The sequence below is a fragment of the Astatotilapia calliptera genome, chromosome 4 (assembly GCF_900246225.1).
Source record: "Astatotilapia calliptera chromosome 4, fAstCal1.2, whole genome shotgun sequence".
Taxonomy (NCBI): Eukaryota; Metazoa; Chordata; class Actinopteri; order Cichliformes; family Cichlidae; genus Astatotilapia; species Astatotilapia calliptera.
The window spans coordinates 20,241,172-20,261,450 of NC_039305.1; the positions used below are offsets into that span (position 1 = coordinate 20,241,172).

The window sequence follows — 20,279 nt, forward strand, 5'->3', positions numbered from 1 at the left end:
GTTTGCCTTCTTAAAACACAAATCATAGGAAATGCAATAAACCAGCAGAATGGCAGCAGTATACTAAAAACTACCAGTGACTCCATGTTTAACATAATTTGCGAAGTGACTATGTAGGTTAGCTTGGTAGCACATGCAGCTTTGGGGTCAAATGTTGAAAAACACTGTATGAACTGCAACATCATGCACATGTCCCCTTCAGTCATTTTAATTGTATTATTATACAAGAAAATGACTAAAGGCTACTGTTTACTTTTATACTCTGATAAAGCAGCTGGGCTTTTTTTTTTTAAGTTCTCAGATCTTAACCAGAATATATCCAAGTCAAAGTTACAAGTTTGCAGTGGACTGTGATGTGATGCAGCTGTAATTACCTGCACATAGAAACAACAGAAATAACTTAAAAGGGGCTACATTTCATCTCAAATTTAATATTCAGCATACAACAATAACACACACACGCACAAGGGCCTGCATCAGACCCACAGAGAAGTATTCTGAGTGGAAGATTCAGCCAGATATTGAGAAGCATTTGTCAACAATGATCTAGTCCAAAAATATCCAGGATCGGTAAACATTCAAGTGAGGCCATTACACCGCAGTCCCCTCTTTCCTCTGTCGCTCTTGTTCCTGCGTGTGGAAATAGTCTTTGTTAAGTAGAACATCCCTCTTTAAAGGCAGGACGGGCTCCTCTGCCGCTCTGCTGCCTCCTGCTTTCTTCTGTTGTGCCAGCAGCATTGCGCGGAGCAGGGGAGGGTAGGCGACGTATCGGACGGGCGGCTCGGGCAGAGGCTCAAAGTCCTTAAACTGCTGCTCCATGTGTTTGGGAATCAGGCGCCAGTCATGGTACATCACCTTGTCCATCTCTTTGACCTCGCTCTCCTTTTTCCCTGCAAACGATAGTTTGTTTGGAGAATATTTACCAAATCACACATTTCAGGCAACACGGGTATTCATAAAATACTGATTAAAAATGGCTGTTACAGTAAAAACAAATAAGACAACACAGGCTACAAGGACCATAAACAGTGATATTATTATTATTAATAGATAAAACTAATCTTACCTTTATAAGTGAGGATGCCCCACGCTTTGCCGTGATCCATGTTCTACAAAACACAAGGAATAGTTTCCATTCCTTTAGTAACAGGAATCTCACTTTTATCTAGCATAACAGTGTGCAGGCTCCATGCTCTCACCTCGGATGTGTAGTCCACCTTGACCTTGGTGATCTGCCAGTAGCTGGGCTCGGAGTGGTCCTCCAGCCAGGATTTGCGGGTGAAGAGTCGGCCCACTCCGAACAGCCTCATCCCGGCCAGCAAGGAGAAGAGGCGGCTCTCCCTGCGGACGTCCTGCCATGCTAACACCGGCAGCATCTTCCCCGTGAAGGGCCGTTTCATTGTCTCGTAGTCCAAGGCGTACTTCTGGGACTCCCGGGGCCGGGACTTGAGCTCTCTGTACGCCCGAATCTTCCGAGCCATCTCCGCGATGAGGCGAAGTCTCTTTTTCTTCACCATAACTGCGGTGTCTTCCTCACAGCTACGATAGACACGGGTCAGCGATTATCCTGAAAAATAAAAATAAATCATGTCATAGCTGATCTTGAATTATGTCTTTGACCTGTTAGAGTAACTAAATAAAAATGCAATCAAATGGAGAGCATCCTGTTAGCCGGTGTTCCCGGCTCCGTGCTAAATAACACCAGTTATAAGTCGTTCCAAACATTTGTTACCCATAGCAGTGAGCTACTATCGAAAGTGTTTAAAATCATTAAATACCTGAAAACTCCCCAGAAGAGAACTGCCGCTACTTGACCTCCGCAAGCAAGGTGCAGAGCTTCCGACGCGCTCTTGGTCCGGGCATAAAATGGTCCGTGGGAACAGCCAGCGTGCTTTTGTTCCGTGTAAGGAGAAGTTCCGTCTTCATAAAAAATAATTTAAAAAAAATTAAGAAATGAAAAATTATCATTTTATAAGAGAGCTTAGATTAGCCAATAAAACGTATGCCAGGCAATCACACACGAACACAGTAAATACAAAGTATTTTAAAAGCAAAACCACCAATTAATGTGTTTTTAAGATGCAGTGGGTTTACTCAGTTTCCAAACAAATCCGTTTCATTTAAGTAACTTTATGTATTAATTTATTTGTTATAAATATCGATATTCCTTCCTTCTTATCTCAATAATTCACCGTTTAGTCCCCCTCTATGGAGGACCACAAGAGCCACTAGCCCGTCTGTCTTAGTCCAATTTTGCTTGCTGTATGTCCTTTTCCTTAAACCAAACGCAAAGAAAACTTACAGGCAGTTGAAATGAATGACAGGCGAAAACATATTTTGTGAGTCATTTTCAAAATTAAACCCCCCAAAAGAAAAGAAACTTCTTTTCAACTATATGTAATATTAATTGTTAAGCTTTCTTTAATGTGCATTTATAATAATCAATAATCAATATTCTGAAATGCAAATGCATTTAGGCATGTAGACAGAGACCTGCTCAAGTTTAAAGTGAGCATCAACAAAGGTGATTTAAGTGACTCTGAACTTTGGTTCTTAGTGTCAGAGGGGGGAGCTTTGAACATTTCAGAAAATGCTCGTCTGCTGAGATTTCTCCAGTCACCACAGAGCACCTTTAGGATGTTAAATGTTGAATCTACGCCACAATGAACTAAGTAGTTCTGCAGGCAACAGAGGGCCAAACTTGGGACCACTAAGGTGTACCTAACAAAGTGTCTGTGAGTGCAGATTAACACCAGACAGTAAACAAAGGACTTATCGTCATTACTAAAGAACACAGGAGGATGGGGAAGATGAGTGTGCTGTGAGAAATGAGACACAAACAGCAACGAGTCGCTGTCAGCTGCAGAAACATTCACAACAAAAACCCGACCTCTTTAACAAGCGCCCAATTGGCCAGCAAAAAACGAATTTGCTGCTACTAAATGAACGAATGGAGCCCATGCTGCATATTTAGCATTCATTTTATTTTCAGCTGAAAATCATGCTGATACAGAGAAAGGCAAGTGAAGGCCCTCACATACAGTATTAATAATATGACACAGTATAGAAGAAACACTTAGAATTTACAGTAAAACAGTAAGAAAAAAGTGCTTTGATGCATCGATGTGAAGACAAATTCATCTGCTGGACCACAATTAACTTCCTGGTGGTTACATTACTCTATATGGAGGACGAGGCGGCTGAAAGACTCAACTAGATGATCTGTGGCTCGTGAGTGATGAGCATGGTCCTCTGGTACTATCCCTGCTGCTCCATAATGACTCCCTAACCTCACCCACTGCCTCAGAGAATGCTTGTGTTGCATAGTACCTTAGGTATTTGTATCACTGTACTGAAACCAGGAACTTTGAGGACATCAGAAACGGGTGTCTGACCTCTGGGCAAAACACTAATGTTTCATTATTATGGTTTGCGACTACAGAGAATCTATTTACATATCTGACCCACATGTCTCACCGTACCCCAGGCTGTCATTCATGAACACTCAAATACTCATCAAGTACTCTCAGCTTCTCTATACTGAAAAACATTTATATACAAAAGTGTTTGTATATATTAGGGCAAGCTGCAAAACACAGCTGCAGCATGCATGTTTACTCTTTTATGGTACGTCCCAGCCATCAACAGTATAAAAGATGGACTAAGTGTCTCAGGTCTGAACAGAAGCCACCAGGGGGCGATACCTGTGGTTCCTAAAAGACTTCTGGTCCCATAGTAATCTCTGGGGAAATGCGCCCCCTGCTGAGAGATCTGTAAACACTTTGCTGCAATAGATTTAATGTTCTAAAGAGCATTAAATCTATTTTGTAAATTTGACTCCTTCCACAGTGCTTAGCAAATTTCTCAGATCACCTCCCAGTGAAAGGTTTACGCCACAGCTGCCCTAAATTATCAGTACTCAGGATTACCAAAATCCTAATGATTGGATTTTTTTAGAATATTTACTGTTTTATTTTTAAAAAATCAGAAAAAAATAGCAAAGCAATTAATTTTTAACAATATGCCAAATTACAGTTATTTAAGCTTTAGTGGTTGAATATTATGGTTGACTTTTTTATGACTGGTGGTCTGGTAAATTTGTTAAGCACTGCATGTGTAAGAAAGGTGGACATGCTCACATGCGCTTTTATAGTCAACTCCACCTCCTTCTCATTGCACTGGATACCAAAATGCCAAGACGGCAACAGCAGAAATTCTTGGTGACGCTATGTCCATCTTTTTTTTTTTTACCATTTATGGTCCCAGGAGATTATTGAAACATAACCTTTTCTAAAAGGTATAATGTCCCAATAATCGATGAATCAATCAAAACATGGCTACAGTCAGGTTTTTGGGCAGTGATGCAGTTTAGGTGATGTTGCTCCGTCCACTGCCTGAGTGGAAAATAAGATGTAGGCGAAGACATCTCAGGCCCATCCGTGTTACTTTTAAATGGTAAATGGCCTGTATTTGTATAGCGCTTTACTAGTCCCTAAGGACCCCAAAGCGCTTTACACATTCAGTCATCCACCCATTCACACACTGGTGATGGCAGCTACATTGTAGCCACAGCCACCCTGGGGCGCACTGACTGAGGCGAGGCTGCCGGACACTGGCGCCACCGGGCCCTCTGACCACCACCAGTAGGCAACGGGTGAAGTGTCTCGCCCAAGGACACAACGACCGAGACTGTCGGAGCTCGAACCGGCAACCTTCCAATTACAAGACGAACTGCCAACTCTTGAGCCACGATCGCCATTGAAAATGAGAGAAAAAAAGGATATTAAGTCTCTTGATACGTCTACACTTCAGTAACAGCTTGACTGCTTCACTTCAGATCGACTGTGGTGGTGAACAGAGCCAAAACAATCCTTTTCACAGACTCCTCGACCTCACTGTGCATGGTCTCAGTCTCAATGGTCATTGTAGCAGTAGTAGCACTGAGTCTGTCACAATGATGACACCTTTAGCCATATAAACCCATATTTGGACAAAGTGAACCGTATTCATATTAAACACATAGTGTGGGAGCCGATTACACAGCAGGAGGATGGATATCTTTCTGTACACAATTTCATATTTCCTATTTTCTGCTCATCCACTGCACTGAGTGGATTTAAAACACAGAGCTTGAACTTAATTCGGGGCCAGAAAAGCTGCTTTGACAAAGACTTTTTTTTAAACAGACATACCAAAATAATAGCTTGATGATGGATCTAGAAAGAAAGAAACTTTGACTTTTAAAACATAAAAAGTAACAGCAATGAAAAAGTTAAAATATCAGCATTAAAAGGCTACACTAAATAATGCACACAGCTTTTTAGAAGGAAAAAAAAAGCTGGAAGCTAGATGGATGATGTCTCCGTGAATGTAGCATATAACAGATATTTTTCAAGAAATGACGATTATCTGATGTGTCGTGAGAGGTGCATGCTTTGCTCAAACGTTATCGCTTTTTTTTAAGGCTAAAAGCTGCAAAGTGCACTCAGGTTCATTTACTGTTAACTTTTAGCATTTAAGGAGCGAACAGTAGTTACAAAATATAGAATATCAGCTGATTCTGAGCAACATAGGAGAAACTTGCAGATGCCATTGAAACAAGTAACAAAGTCCTCTGATAACTCACTGACAACATTTAAAATGAGAAAAACAGACATTAAATGCAGGATACGGGATGAAAATACAGAAAATTTCTATACAGTATCTGTTTTTTTTAACCCTCCCCATATTGATGACCACCACATCCACCCATAACAAAATAACATGGTATATTTTCACCTTTTACTGAAGCTGGCTTTAATACTCGACATGTGATGAGCATGAAGAATGGCATGAGAGAAGATCACAGTTTTCCACCGACGTTTAGTTCCCTCCGCTCGACCGCCCTCGTTACTTTCTCCAGACGACACTAATAAAGAAAGCTTGAGGCAGTTCAGTAACACTACATCAGATGCCAAAGGACACTAATGTCTGCCAGGGAGGTAGGATGCGAGTCGCCCAGTCATGTCCAGCGGCATCTCTTCCTCTGACAGGCCTCCGGATCGGACGAACAACCCTCTGAGTCGCTCTCAGAGGAGGACGGTCCTGCCAAGGCGGGGACAGGCAAACGTGAGGACTGCTCAGCCCCATCTGGGGTTTCTTCCATTGTGCCGCAGTTAAGACTGAGCACCCAACCCAGTTTGTTGTGGAGCAAATGACGCAGGCCAGGTGGTAGGGGCAACACATCTAGGATGTCTATACAGTCTGGCACCAGCTGGCGAAGACGAGCACAGCACAGGTACAGCAGGGAGGTGGGTGCAGAGCAGGATCTGATGACCTTCATGCTGCTCTTTGCCGCTGTGGAGCACGCCATTGGATAAAACTTCTTATTCTGCAGCTCTGTAGCAGCAACTCCTGGATCAAGACAGGTGAGAAACCTGTATTATTGAGTTTCAGGAGCACACTGCAGTTCACATTCTTGTAAGATATTACAAGGTCTCCACTAAACAGCATCTGTTTCTTATGATTATAAAAACTCTTTCGCCTTTGCATACAGTTGACCTATTAGGGCTGAGTCACACAGGCTTACAAGCTGGTCCACAACACACTGGGAACCTGCAGTTAAAATGGAAAAAGGCTTATGAACTTATAGTGGTTGCTGGAGGTTGCCACCAGTTGCTAGGTGAAACTGGCTGCAAAGATTGGTCACCAAAAACCTCCTTATAATTGCTTTGGTTTCTAGCATTTTCAACTTTTCACACTTTCACTACCTCTTGGAAAGTAGTTGGTGAGTTTTTGCAGATAAATCTGCATCGTCTGTGCAAACTACAGGCAAAGGAAGCAATCTGCTATCAAATAAAGCAATTGCAAGGATGTTTGTGGTTCCAAGCCGTTTGCTGCTCATTTTGTAGACCTGTGTGACCAGGGACAAATCAGAAATAAATTAGTATTTATGTAATCTAATCAGTAGAAAATTTTCCACAAACCTATGCACTTTCGATTTTTGAAGAATGTAAGTGTGCCGTGCCACGTGTCCAAATGAACTCCAATGATGGAACCTTGACCAAAACGTGAGGAGAAGTTCATTTTGTCTCCTTTATGATGCAACAACCCTGGAAAATGAACAAAACCAATGATGTCTAAAATATAAAAACCCTTTTGAGCAACTACCGTTATATCAGGGGCACTTGTGTTTAAGTTACCAGTGTAAGAAAGCCCCCAGCTGTCTGCATCTTTTCCCAGCAGGCTGCAGAAGGTATGTCTGTATTTGTCCAGATTGACATCAGATGTACCGATACCAACCATCTGCGCAGAAATAAACATTTAGGCACAAATAAACATTTCTTCTGCTTCTAGGACAATTTTTGGTGACTGTAAGGAAAATACGAAGTCGAGCTTTACCATGTCTGTTCCATACACTGGGGACGTCATCTTAATTTCCCAGAAGTGCTGCCCGTCTGCAAGCTCCTTGGAGCCGCGGATTGCAGCTGTACCACAGCTGTATTCAGAGTGGAAGTTCACTTTGCGATTTTCGCAGCTCAGTAATGTTGCCGTTGATCGGCTGTTGGCATCCCAAACCCAATCAAAATCTGAAACATAACGAGTCATTTATTAAATAATAATGAGCATAAAAAAAGATGATGTACTATGTCCTGCCCCAGCTGTCATGTACCTTGGTCATCCTCTCCACAGTGGCAGTCTTTAACCTGGAGAAAGCCTCGCAGACGAGGGTTGTAGCTGGTCTCTGCCTGGGAATCACAACCACAGTAGGACTCTCCGGTGACGGGTACTGCGCTGGGGACCGGTGGGACCATCACTGCTGAAAAGTCTCCCTCAGAGTCTGAATCACTTGCGTACTTTGGAGCAACAATGAAGAAATAAAAAGAGCAAAATGAACTGTCTGCAGTGTTATTTATGCACAGACTTCACTGTCAGCCTACGAAAAAATGCTAAATGGGGATGCTGCATTGGAGGAGGCAAACAATGCTTTCCATCAATATCCTTTCAGCATAGAAACATCTAGAGTAGGGGTGGGCGGTATAAACGGTATACGGTAGAAACTATATAAATTTGGCCAACGGTAGAGATTTTGACTATACCGCTCTACCGTGATAGCGCATGTTGATGGTGTCATCAAGCTGCACCTGTTTTGGTCGAAAGCATTGCAGCGGCTGCAAACAACATCATCTGCAAATTATGCTGGGTGATAGTAATAGCAAAGAGATGAAGCACTTTCCGTACCATTGATTCATTAATGCTGAATTCTCTCGCAGCTGCTCTATTCCCATGTTGTTGCAGTATATTAATGACTAACCTTGTGGATGGATTATCTCAGTTGTTCTCCTGACTGAAGTTTGGTCCGTTTATAGCATCCTGCCATGCAATTGCATTTGTCCCTAACCAGCAGAAACCCTCATGTTAACTTTTATCGAGCGGAAAAAAGTTAGTCCTTCAGCTTCACTGTGCTAATGTTATGCTAACATAGCTGTTTTGCTAGCGATCACGTAGCACATCATTATATACCAGCTAGCTCAACTTCAGTAACCCTACAAACGTCACTGCTGTTTAGTTTTCGGTCTTCATTTATGTTGGAAGTGATAGCAGAGCTGTACATCTTAATTTTTTCAGAAATCTCTCAGTCAGAACATGGCATATCATGTTTAGGTGGAAACTAGCGAGCTAACTTCCTGCTAACTTCTAACTCAGTTGAATTTAATAAATTTTAAGTTTTCATGGATGCCTGGATGTTAAACTTAATTGTTACACCTGGTAAAGCAGCAACACTGATCATTTTATTAAAGATTATTAAAGAATTTAGACAGTTTTTAACTCTCAGTGATGTTGCAGTGTTCGTTTGACTTTGGGACCTGAAGAAGATGGAGTTTTGGAGCCAGATTACTCCGCAAGGTAGCCGTAATGCTCCAGCAATCCATCAAGCCTACCAAAGTCGTACTAAAACATTTTTGACAGATTTCTGCGCCATGTACCACATAAAATCGTTTCGAGGTCAGTAAGCGCAACCAGAATTCATACAAAAGGCGCACTGTCGATTTTTGAGAAAATTAAAGGATTTTAAGTGTGCCTCATAGTGTACAAAATACGTTATACAGAAGAAAAGAATATATCGCGATATATATCGTTACCACACATGTTTCAAATTATACCGTAATATGGATTTTAGGCCATATCGCCCAGCCCTAACCTCAAGGCGATCATAGTTCCATTCTTCACTCTCAGAAGCCAACACAAGGGCCCGGGCATCAGCATCCCTCCGTATGCCTCCCCACACATATCTCCATGCACGACTGTTCCTGCTTCTCCTGGACATGGCAGCAGAGTCTCACTGTAGGAAGAACCTGCCAGTCTGCTGAGGTTTAGTCCAGATGTTGGAAGAACAGCATCAGTCCAGCTGCTGAAAGACAACAATGCAATATGATTATCTTGAAAAAAAAAACAAAAAAACAAGAACTCACATTAACTGAGCTGCTTTTAGTACTGAACGACAGAGGCGTGCATCTGTCTGCAGACCCCGTGTGACGTATAATGTGTATTATTCATATATCCTGGCTTGTCTGTATGGCAACATTTCCTACACCACGCATTTGTAGTACTATATTTTAAATTAATCCTGCAACCCGACCTCGAATCTCATGTTTAATATATGTTATTTAAGACATTTCAGAAAGCATTTTCAGAGCAGCATTAGCCGTATCCCACTGAAACATCCCCTCTGTATCGGCTAACGCTTACACACATCACCATTAGCATAGGCTAACTTTGTCCACAAATAAATTATATCACAAGTAAAAATTATTACCCCCTTGTTTATGTAGGAGACTATTTTTCACAAATAGCAATTTTTTTAAACTAACTAACACAAACAGCTAAAGCTAGCTACGTGGCTAGCCAGCAGAGCCGCGCATGTATGAACATGTTAGCTGGTAATAACAAGGTCAGAAGCACTTTACTGGTTATTATCGATACGTATTTACATTGCAACACGGGAAATACATCTAAGGCACATAAGGTCGCAATTTATCTGATGACATGCATCAAGAAATCGGTCAAACCTGTTTAGGCTAGCTAGTTAGCTTTCGTTAGCTAACGCTTCTACCATTGCTGAAAAATAAAAGCGAGACGTTCTTATTACCTGACTGTTGGTCACATTCAGTTTCTACATAAAAACCGCTAAACCCGCAAAGACGTCGTCCCTTGAGTGTCTCGTATTACAAGCTAGTTCAGACAAGACAGCGCGCCGGGCTTCTGTTTTCCATGACCTACTTTTCATGAGTGCGACCGTAAACAATAACAGGCAGGCTGAGGAGGAGCTGCGGCGCAGGAAGTTTTCTGCACACATGACAGACTCCTGTCATCATCTCAGCAGCCAGGAGTGACTGGAGTCATTATACTCAGCCGTAAAAACAGCTATCCACCGCAGTGGAGAACATTTAGGGCATTAACGTGGTAAAATACTGCAAATTTTGGTATCGATCCGACACCAAGTAAATAGAAGGCCCTTATTGCCGATACCAATAACGCCCATAAAGCCAGCTGAAGGCGAATGCATTGTGTCATGATTTATTGGATGAATTATCACTGATTTGCACATTTTGAACAATAAATCACAAGTTTTTAACTTTCTACAACTTATTTACTTATTTGACACAACAAAACACACATTTCAGGTTTTCACATATTTTGAAACTGGGTTTTTTGGAGACTCTGAGTGTAAATGTGCCCGCTTAAAGGACTCTGGGTCAGCCTCTGTTAATGGACTTTATAGGTTATAAATTAAATAGATGTGACAGTCAATACAAAAAGGTTCTGACATTTTTCATGGTGCATGCTTGAGACATGTGCTACATACTGAACTTAGAGGATAGAAACAAACTATTGATCTAATCTGCTAGTATTGATCAATACCAATATCAGTGCTGGTATTGATACAGTCAATAGGATCACTATTTATTCTCGGACTTCATTAAATTAGCTTTGCGTGATAGAAGTTGAACATAATCCTTATTTATTTAATGTTGGGCCTCATCTCAGCTGCTTAGCAAATCCACTGGACTAATAAAGTGTCCGGCTGACTCACTGGACACTTTATTAGAAACCCCCTGTCACCTGCAGAACAGACTTAATTGTTCATGGCATAGATTTTGTCAACAGTCCTCCATATATCCCATATTGACTTGGCAATATCACAGAGTTGTTTGCAGATTTGTTGTGAATCTTCTATTCCACCACCTCCCAAAAGTGCTCTATATGATTGAGGTGACTGTGGAGTTCATTTGAATATAATTATTTCAGTATCACGTAAAAAACCACAAAAAAACAACAACAAAAAAAAACAAAACAGTTTGAGATTATTTGAGCTTAGTGACATAACATCCTGCTGGAGTCTCAGCAGTGCTCAGGTAGGTGTTTTACATGATGTTCAGTTATTACCAAAGGCCTGAAGTGTGCCAATAAAATATCGCCCACATCATTACACCATTAGCAGCAGCCTGAATTGATACAATGCAGGATAGATCCATGCATTCATGTTATTTATGCCAAATTCTGATATTACCACCTGAATGTCAAGACTCATGAGACCAGGTAATGTTACGGACCAGACAGACATTCTTTCTAAAGACCAAAAGTAAATAACTACTTTTATCAATATAAGAACGTGTAGCTGAAACTGTTTGGGGTAAAAATACCCAACATATTGGCCAGTTTTAGATTGCATTTAAATGTTTAGGTATCCGCTGTCTGCTTTCCTTTTGCAGTGTTTGGACATTTCATTAACAGATACACTTTAAAAATAAATACTGGACAGTGAGATTCTGGAGGAGGTTGAGTTTTATTTGGAAATCTGACAGGCATGGCTGAACAGTGAGCGCTCACCTTCAACAAAATAAAACAAACAAATCAAGACAGCAGCACTACAGGTAAACGATACAAGTGTCTGAGGACGTCATATTAAACATAAATCCACTTGCATACATTATGTACTCAGATCATTCACGCACACGCACACACACTGTCAACTCCATATGAACATGTGGACATCCTCCATTAATATTCACACTACATCCAGAGGAATTCCAAGCACTTATAACAATTACCCACAGTGCAATTAATCTAACTATACACAGATAATTTATATATTTTTTATGTATATAGGGTATTCAATAAACAGTACTCCATTTAGATAGCTTCAAAATCTTCATAACTGTCCATAAATAGTGAAAAAAAAAAAGTTTCAAAAATGGTCCCAGAAAAGAACATGAAAAAATAAAATACTGGTGTTCACGATATCTTCAGCAGTCTTAAACAGAGGTTGACAATATAAACCACAACAAAAAACAAAGAAACAAATAAATAAATGAATACATAAATAAACCAAAGGAGGGGAATGGGCAGAGGGGGGTAAATGTTGATACTCACACTCACAGCACAGACTGGTTACTACATTTACTGGGGGGCAGGGGGGCTCTGGATCACTGTACAGTTTAAGATCAGACAATAAATCAGGCAGACTGTCCACACATCATCCCACAACACACAGTACATGTTCATGCCCGTTCTGTACGCACAAGACCTGACACAACTGGATGGCTTTAAACAATATGGATAGAAACCTATCTGAGGACAGAGCTATCAAAGTCGAACGCCAATGTGTTTCTGTCGCCATCCCGTCCTGTCAGACCCACCGGCTGTAATGGAAGTAGGTGAAAATCTCCTATTTGTTCTTGCTGCTCTGATGTGGAATGAATGAGATGGTGGCATGATGGAGACACTTATTTTGTAGATAGGATGAGGGCCACAATGAGCCCGTAAAGACCCAGCACCTCGGCAAAGATCAGGATCAGGATCATGCCCACGAACAGCCGAGGCTGCTGAGCGGTCCCTCTCACGCCGGCGTCACCCACGATGCCGATGGCGAACCCGGCCGCCAGGCCGCTCAGGCCAACGCTCAGACCGGCACCGAGATGCAGGAAACTCCTGTTGAAGAGAAGCAGTAGAAAATACTTGTTTTGTGAAGTTAGGAGCATTCACAGCCTGGTTCTGCCACAGGTTTCTTCTGTTAAAAGGGAGTTTTTCCCCTTCCCTCTGTTGCCAAGTGCTTGCTCGTGGCAGTTTGATTGTTGGGGTTTTCTCTGTATTATTGTAGGGTCTTCACCTTAGAATATAAAGGGCCTTGAGGCGACTGTTTTGTGATTTGGTGCTATAGAATTGAACTGAAACATCTTTTTTGTCCATAGGTTAGAAATACTCAGTGAGTTTTAAATGTAGCATCAAGTTGTGCACTGAAACTATGTTCACTCCTCTCTCTTGTTCCTCCTTTTAAACTTGCATGAAAAAATATGAAAGAGGGTGCAGAGATGAGCAGTTTCACTCTACATGTTTTTGTTGTTGTATTTGCTGCTTTTTAGCAATTCTAACCAAAGGTCTGAATAAAAGCGCTGAATTCTGAAAAGAACAAGCCCAGTTTCAAATCTGCAATCTTTCTATGCATTATTAATAACTGGACTACATCAAATTGCTCAACAAGTCTTCACAGAAAGTGGCATGTTAAGGACTTGAATGACACGTTAGACACAGACAATGAAATTCAGATTGTTATTTTACTGTAGCATCACTATATGACAAACAAACAAAGATCATTATGTATGAGAAGTTTAGCTTACTTGTAAAGAGAGACTCTCTCAGATATGTTGTTCGCTATCAGCACAGCCACCACCAGCCCGTAGATGGCAATGATACCTGCCATGACTACAGGAATGATAGACTTCATGATGAGCTCTGGCCGCATCACAGACATGGCAGCGATGCCTGTGCCACTCTTTGCCGTCCCATACGCTGCTCCTAACGCTGAGAAAGAGAGACGATAAATCTGCGTTAATGAAGCAAAGCTCTGAGCTTTATCTTCTGAGGCACGTTGCAGAGAGGATGAGAAATTCGACTGACAGTTCTCTCTTGCATTTCACCTACTTTTTAGCTTTCCTCACAAACCATCTCAGAAAAACTGCATGGAAAATGTTATAAGTTGTTAGACTGTGAAGTCTCGCTACGCAACACAACACCGCCCACTTCACTACGTTATGACTCTGTTCATGACTAATAATGCCACCGATGGGCGCTCGTCCAGCAATTTTGCCCTCCGCTCTGCTGTCACCTCGCATTTCACTGATGCCCGCTCGGCTCGTCACACTGCCATGAATGCTGCACACACCAAAATATTACAGTTTATACGTCTACAACAACTCTGCAATACACCCAGGCATTTGCAGGAATCTCAACCTGTTATTTTATCTGCATTTCCTGCTGCTGTTGATCACAAACTGCCTCTGCTTCTTTATCACTGTCTACTATTTGCATGCAATTTCATTTGTTTTGCATTAGAAAACCCTTTGTGTTCACAGTAAACGTGTACAGTACACGTTTACTGTGAACACAGTAAACGTTCATTTGCACAGTGCAAATGAAGACCAGAAAAGTGAGCAGCATCATCTAAAAATTATGCTTACTTGTGATGATTGAGAGGTGATAAATGGGCTGTAACTATTGACAGAGCTGTTCTGTATTTTAATAGGTTGTATCTTTAAACTAAAGGGGATTTATGCGTATATTTATTCTGTGCTCAGTATGATTTTTACAATCCCATCACATGCACTTAAACAGCTGCATGAACATTATTATTAAATACAGAGTGGGTGACTTGCAGGTCAGCCCCTCTGATCAGAAGGCGGCAGAGGTTCTGCCACAGAGCGGTGGCGTTCACATTTCAAATGTTTTTAATCCAGTGCATTCAGGCGCTGTTCTTCAACACCTGGAGTGCGCAGATCGGTGCTGGGCAATTCCTCATCATTACATGTGACTTTGCTGGCTGCGAGCAGTGAGCAGCTGTGAACACGGCATGTCTGCAAAGACGACTCGCTCAGTGGGGTGGATGAATAAATAATAATGGTACAATAGCACACAGCTTTCCTCACTTCCCACTTGCTTGGCTGTGCAGTCACATTTACAGGCAATGGACCTCTCTGTAATATCCACACGCCTTTTGCAGTGAGATGTGTTGGATATGACGAGGGTGTTCAGCTACACAGGTGAACCATTTTCTTAAAAGTAACACCGGGGCTTCGTGTCTATAAATCGTGGACTGGATAAACAAAGAACAATCATACATCTCAAGTTGGCATTTTACTGAGTGTGACAGTAATCAAACTCAAATAATGAAGCTGTATGAAGGGGCTCCTAAATGCCTGTGGTGTGTAAAATGATGGGTTACTGAAGTGCAACCAATGCACAGTTTGTGCTGAAGTTAGAGGACACCCAAGGTTATTTTTTCCTCCCAAAACACTTTTAAATATTTTAAGGGTCACTGAGAAAGAGCTAATATTAAACTTGATGTCAGGCTCATTAAACCGAGTTGTGATTAAAAGCAGGCCAAAAAGCATCAAAGGTTGAAGAGCTAATATTTATAAGAAATATTATTTAATTAATAATTTTCCCCATACTGCTCCAAGTTGTCTTTACACAGCCTGCAGAAAACGTGAAAGCCTAAAAGAGAGCAAAGGTCACACAGGTATGCACAACTTAAGCAGCAGGCACACCTCAATGTGTGAGGAAGTCTGTAAACTAATTTAGATTAGGTGTTGGCCACGACTTCACCAGTCCACATTCATGTTGTTGCCTTCTGAATGTCAATGTAAAATTCAATGCTTACATCAGGAATTAAAACAGGCTGATCATGCTTAAAATGATCCTTTTGGTGGGGTGATTATGAACATAAGCAGGATTTCTTTGCATACAGTTAAGGTAAAGAGAGTGTTACTATACATAACAGGGGTGTATCCTTTCTCCTGCTATTTTTGGATATAACAACCCCCCCAATTTAAAAATCAGAGTCCCGAAAACCCTATTTGGTGGGTGAGATTTTTTTTTTTTTTTAAATACGTCCACACATCCAGGGCCAAACAACACAGTTTGAATGCTACAGCCATTTCTGGGCTAATGTTAAATATATGTTGCTGTTTCATCAGTGCAAAAACCAGTCTGTCACGAACACAGTCGCTTGCATCAGCAAGAATTACCATCACTTGATTGGCTTAACTTGGCCAAAAAAAATGTCTCCCACCAAGAGCACACTGTGAACCTTTCGGTGGGTGTGCTCCACACTGCACGACAGGCGGTGCAAATGAATGGGTGGGTTTCCCCCTTTTAATTTCTCCAGTTGATCTTTAGGCCTCCGATGCTGCCTCCCCTCCTGTAACACAGGAGCTCATTTAAACCAATAAAACCTCGGAAACCTTTAGCGAGGATGCCATGTTTCCTCCATCAAGATCTCCGGCCTTCCCGTTTCCGTGAAATAACCCCATTATGGCAGATTACAGATGGCCTGACCAGGTCAGCTGCCACCTCCGTTGATGGGTGTGCGTCACCAACCAGCAGCAACCGGGACACATAGTTACAGCCTGGCTCACGCAGAGGGAGGCAGCCTGCAAGAGCAAGGTGAGGACAGCGGCTTGATGTCGATGGAATCCCTCCCCCTTGCCCTCGCCTCTCCTTCGCAACGCATCCCCTGGCAGGTGTGCGAGTCGAGAAAGCGCCGGGGATTCTCTACGCTCAAACCCTGCCGCTGGTTGATCTCTAACATCACCCACGAACTCAACACCTGGCCGAGCTAACCAGCCGTTAGCGTTATGACAGCGAAAACGAGGATGCCAAGATGAAGAAGCTGGTGTAGTTACCGCTGAAGACCATGGCCGCAGAGGCACCCATCACGGCGAAGAAAGGCGAGTACTCGGGGCTCTCCTCAGAAGACATTCTCGCACTTTTTCCTCAGGGCGATACGGCTACGGAGCAGACGGACTTCTCGTCAGGGTTTCCCCTATCCCACCTTGGGCTTCCGGGCAACTTAGAACACTAGGAGGGGGCGACAACGTAGCGGACAGCAAAAGGACCGGTGTAGAAGAGGGGAAAATGGCGAAACGGAAAAAGTCACGTGGCCAACCACCCAGGAAGGTTCCATTTAGAGATTTTCCCGGGGGGTAAGGGAGTGGGGTGCTCGACACAAACAGACACTAATATAATATAACCAATAATACAACTGCTGATTAATACATACACATTGAAACATATTACATAATAAAATATCGTTTGTAAATTCAAGGCAATTGAAAGTGAATTTCAAATTGATTGTATGTCACATAATGCATTTATTACTACAACATGCTATATGAGTTTTTTTGCCCCGTCCATGAAATATGGTACGCTCTGCTGCTGCTGCTGCAAGCTGCACTGACTGCGGTTGAAACGCTAGTCGTCACTGCAAGCTGGCGTATTAACTATTAGGTTTAAAATAAACAGCAGACTCCACCAAAAGCGGCGTCTGCACCCTATAATTTAAAAATACAACAACAAATAAACAGCTTAATGTGGACACAGCGAGAAAACACAGTAACCCTGAGTCCATATTAACCATTAACGCCATCCATCCATCCTCCAGCACAGGAGCCTACAGGGCATGTCTGTGGTGTGCTGTTTTCTGCAGGGCAATACCTTTCAGGGACATTTGGATTTAAAATAAGAGCAGAAACTCTTTGGAAGACCAAATATCAAATAACTACTCAAGAAACTAAGCAAAGCTTAAAGATGCACCCCGGAGTCGTCATTTCAAGGTGACACCAACATGAAAATGGGTGTTTCTTATATCAGCTAAAGGGGTCTTCCACCCCAAAATATAGACTTACTCAAACTTTGATTTTAGTCATCTTTAAATTTGATCAGATCCTGATTAAATGTATGTTTGCTGTGATTAAAGAGAGATTGTTCTGCAAAATATTTTGTTACTTTGCCATGATGAATAATAAAGTTTGAGCCAAATCAAATCAGCTTAATCACAGTAGCTTGTTTTACTGATTTTACTGCTGTATTCCACTGAAGGGTCAGAGATGAATCTGTGTCGATCACTAGTAAATGTTCACATATTTGAAGCTGAGTTTAAATCCTCATGAATTTCATTCTCTTGAAAGCCATAAGTGTCTTAAAAGCAAGGCATTAAAATTCTCTTCTGACACTTTTGGTTCAACCTTTTTATAAAAACACATTCATCGGTTTAAATGGAACATTTTTAACTCATGGTGTTACATTTTGATTTCCTTCTCATCTAAAAGAGATGTATGACTCAAGCAGCATTCAGCACTAGCTAAAATTCCTTTTAGATACCGTTTGTAAGTTAATTTGCTAAAACAAACAAATAAAAAAAAAAAAAAAATAAAAGGAGTAGTGCACATCTTGTAAAGCTGTCAATCCAGCACCTTCCAGCTCCACCCCGACTTTGCTAGGTAGATTTAACGTATTTAGTCTCCCAAAGGATGTATTTTATTTCCTGTATTATTTCCAGATAGGCGAGTGGATTCATATGTGGGCTTACCTCCCACTGCACAGCTTTTCTTTATGGAAACTTGTATGATGCAGTATAACTGAAAATTCAGGAGATCCGTGAATTTGTTCACTTTTCTCACATGAATCAAATTACAAAACACTCACAGGCATGAAAAGGTGAACACATAGCAGCTGAAATTGTACTGCACACACATGACTGTCAGCAGCCTCTCCAGCAAAGGATTAGCTGTTGGAGCCCATTCATGTGACACGTGTGTGTTTAACATATGATCACTGCCTCTTTACATTTTTATTCTCTTTAGGGAAATGTGATCTCCCTGGCAGGTCCAATGCTAGCTCACTGATAGAGTAGATTTCATTTTAATGCTTATTTGTGTAGTCCATCAGGGCTTTTGTACACAATCATTAATCACACAGTTTGTGTCTTAAATTGAGTTCATCTGCTCATTTGTATTCTGTTTTGAGATGTGCAGGTAAACAGTGTGTTACCGCAGCAATTACTCCACTTAATTAGCCCACAGACATGTGTAAATGTCTATAAATATTTTTAGGTATTCTACATCCTTTATGGAATAGATGTCTGAATTCTGCAGCAAAACAATTCAAATTTAAAAATTTTAAACTACAAAACCAGTTGTGTCCACAAATTGATTTATTGCAGAGTTATAACATGCCTTAAAGGTTAGAAGTTAAAGGCACTTAAATACAGTGATGATGCTCTTAGAAATACTTCGTATCATTGTGTTTCTTTATGAATCCCCCTTGCACAAAGGTTAGTGAATAAATCCAGCTGATATTTTATGTCACCAGCTCTCATAGAGGTATATTTTTGGTTTTTTGAGACAGGCGCAGGTTGTTCCAAACACCTCTGTGAGCTCGCCACAGTTCTGCTGTGGATTTACTGTATCCGCGTCTTCTGTGTCTTCATGTAATCCCAGAGATCAGGGCTCTGTGGAGGCCAAGCCATCTGTTGCTGGATGAAGCTACTTGTTCCTCCTCACAGCTGAACACAGTGCTTTATGCCTCTGGCTGTATTTTTGGACTCGCTGTCATGCTGTAAAATAAATCTGGGTCTGATCGGATGGCACTGAAATGAGAGCGGTAAGAATTAAAGGTGATAAAATCTCTGCACAGCACTGGTGTCTAAACATAACTACACTACAGCACCACCTGCTGGCTGACTTCCAGCACCATCTGTTGGCACAGAGTCGGATTTGTTACACAGACGGCGAGAGCTCCGCTGACATGCGTAAAAAGACATTTTCTTAAAAAGCTGCTGTTATGTCATAAAAATGCAACCACATCTGAACGTTTTCTGAACACAAAGGAATTTGAGCCGTAAATAAAGGCAACACAACTATTATCAGCATCACTAATAGGTGCAACTATTTAAAGTCTTTTAAATTTGCATTTTCATTTTAATATCACTATTTATGAAATTAAAGTAATGAAAACTGTTGACTTATTATTTACAAAAATGTAGTTTTAAAGCTATGCAGGCCAATCTGAGTCCTACCTGTTTTTATGCAAATAAATCAGATTTAAAGTGATCTGCTTTGATAATAAGCCTGCTGGAAAACCTATTCTCCTGTCCATAAATGGTGCAACATTTGTTTGTGGGTTAAGCAGCAGAGATGAGTATGTGAGCTGGACCAATAAAAAGCCTGCTAAATCTTCTCTGCCAATGCCAAACAGCTCATTCTGCTACTGACTCTGGTTTGGTGTTATTTATTGGATTGGATGATTGAAGTCTGAAGGAACAAAACATGTTAGCAATTTATTAATTTAACAAGCGGGGGAAGAAGTATTAATTGGCAAAAGAGTCTGGCACCTCCTCCCCATGCTGGTCACAAACTGCTGTGGGATGGCATCCCATTCTTCAAGCAGCATTCGTCAGAAGT

At 41.5% G+C, this 20,279-nt stretch overlaps 3 protein-coding genes across 6 annotated transcripts; all 3 read right to left on the reverse strand.

Moving 5' to 3' along the window:
• Nucleotides 1–411: 411 nt before the first annotated feature.
• Nucleotides 412–1,874, reverse strand: mrps34 (mitochondrial ribosomal protein S34). Its single transcript, XM_026165414.1, has 4 exons — nt 1,779–1,874; nt 1,200–1,567; nt 1,067–1,109; nt 412–890 (listed from the first exon to the last, which is right to left on the reverse strand). Exons 2-4 carry the CDS (start codon nt 1,515–1,517, stop codon nt 592–594), a joined length of 660 nt encoding a protein of 219 aa, XP_026021199.1. The 5' UTR covers nt 1,518–1,567; nt 1,779–1,874; the 3' UTR covers nt 412–591.
• Nucleotides 1,875–5,480: 3,606 nt separating this feature from the next.
• spsb3a (splA/ryanodine receptor domain and SOCS box containing 3a) lies at nt 5,481–10,560 on the reverse strand. Of its 4 annotated transcripts, none has more exons than XM_026165392.1 (7): nt 10,261–10,560; nt 9,182–9,391; nt 7,652–7,835; nt 7,381–7,568; nt 7,182–7,284; nt 6,966–7,091; nt 5,481–6,393 (listed from the first exon to the last, which is right to left on the reverse strand). In XM_026165392.1, exons 2-7 carry the CDS (start codon nt 9,305–9,307, stop codon nt 6,002–6,004), a joined length of 1,119 nt encoding a protein of 372 aa, XP_026021177.1. In that variant the 5' UTR covers nt 9,308–9,391; nt 10,261–10,560; the 3' UTR covers nt 5,481–6,001. The 4 variants fall into 4 exon arrangements, with proteins under 4 accessions (XP_026021177.1, XP_026021176.1, XP_026021175.1 ...); XM_026165391.1 differs by having other exon boundaries at nt 9,182–9,388; nt 10,130–10,560; XM_026165390.1 differs by having other exon boundaries at nt 10,130–10,560.
• Nucleotides 10,561–11,808: 1,248 nt separating this feature from the next.
• On the reverse strand, nt 11,809–17,014 carry atp6v0ca (ATPase H+ transporting V0 subunit ca). Its single transcript, XM_026165424.1, has 3 exons — nt 16,722–17,014; nt 13,659–13,842; nt 11,809–12,972 (listed from the first exon to the last, which is right to left on the reverse strand). The coding sequence occupies exons 1-3, from the start codon at nt 16,795–16,797 to the stop codon at nt 12,768–12,770; spliced, it is 465 nt and encodes a 154-aa protein (XP_026021209.1). The 5' UTR covers nt 16,798–17,014; the 3' UTR covers nt 11,809–12,767.
• Between the last annotated feature and the right edge of the window lie 3,265 nt (nt 17,015–20,279).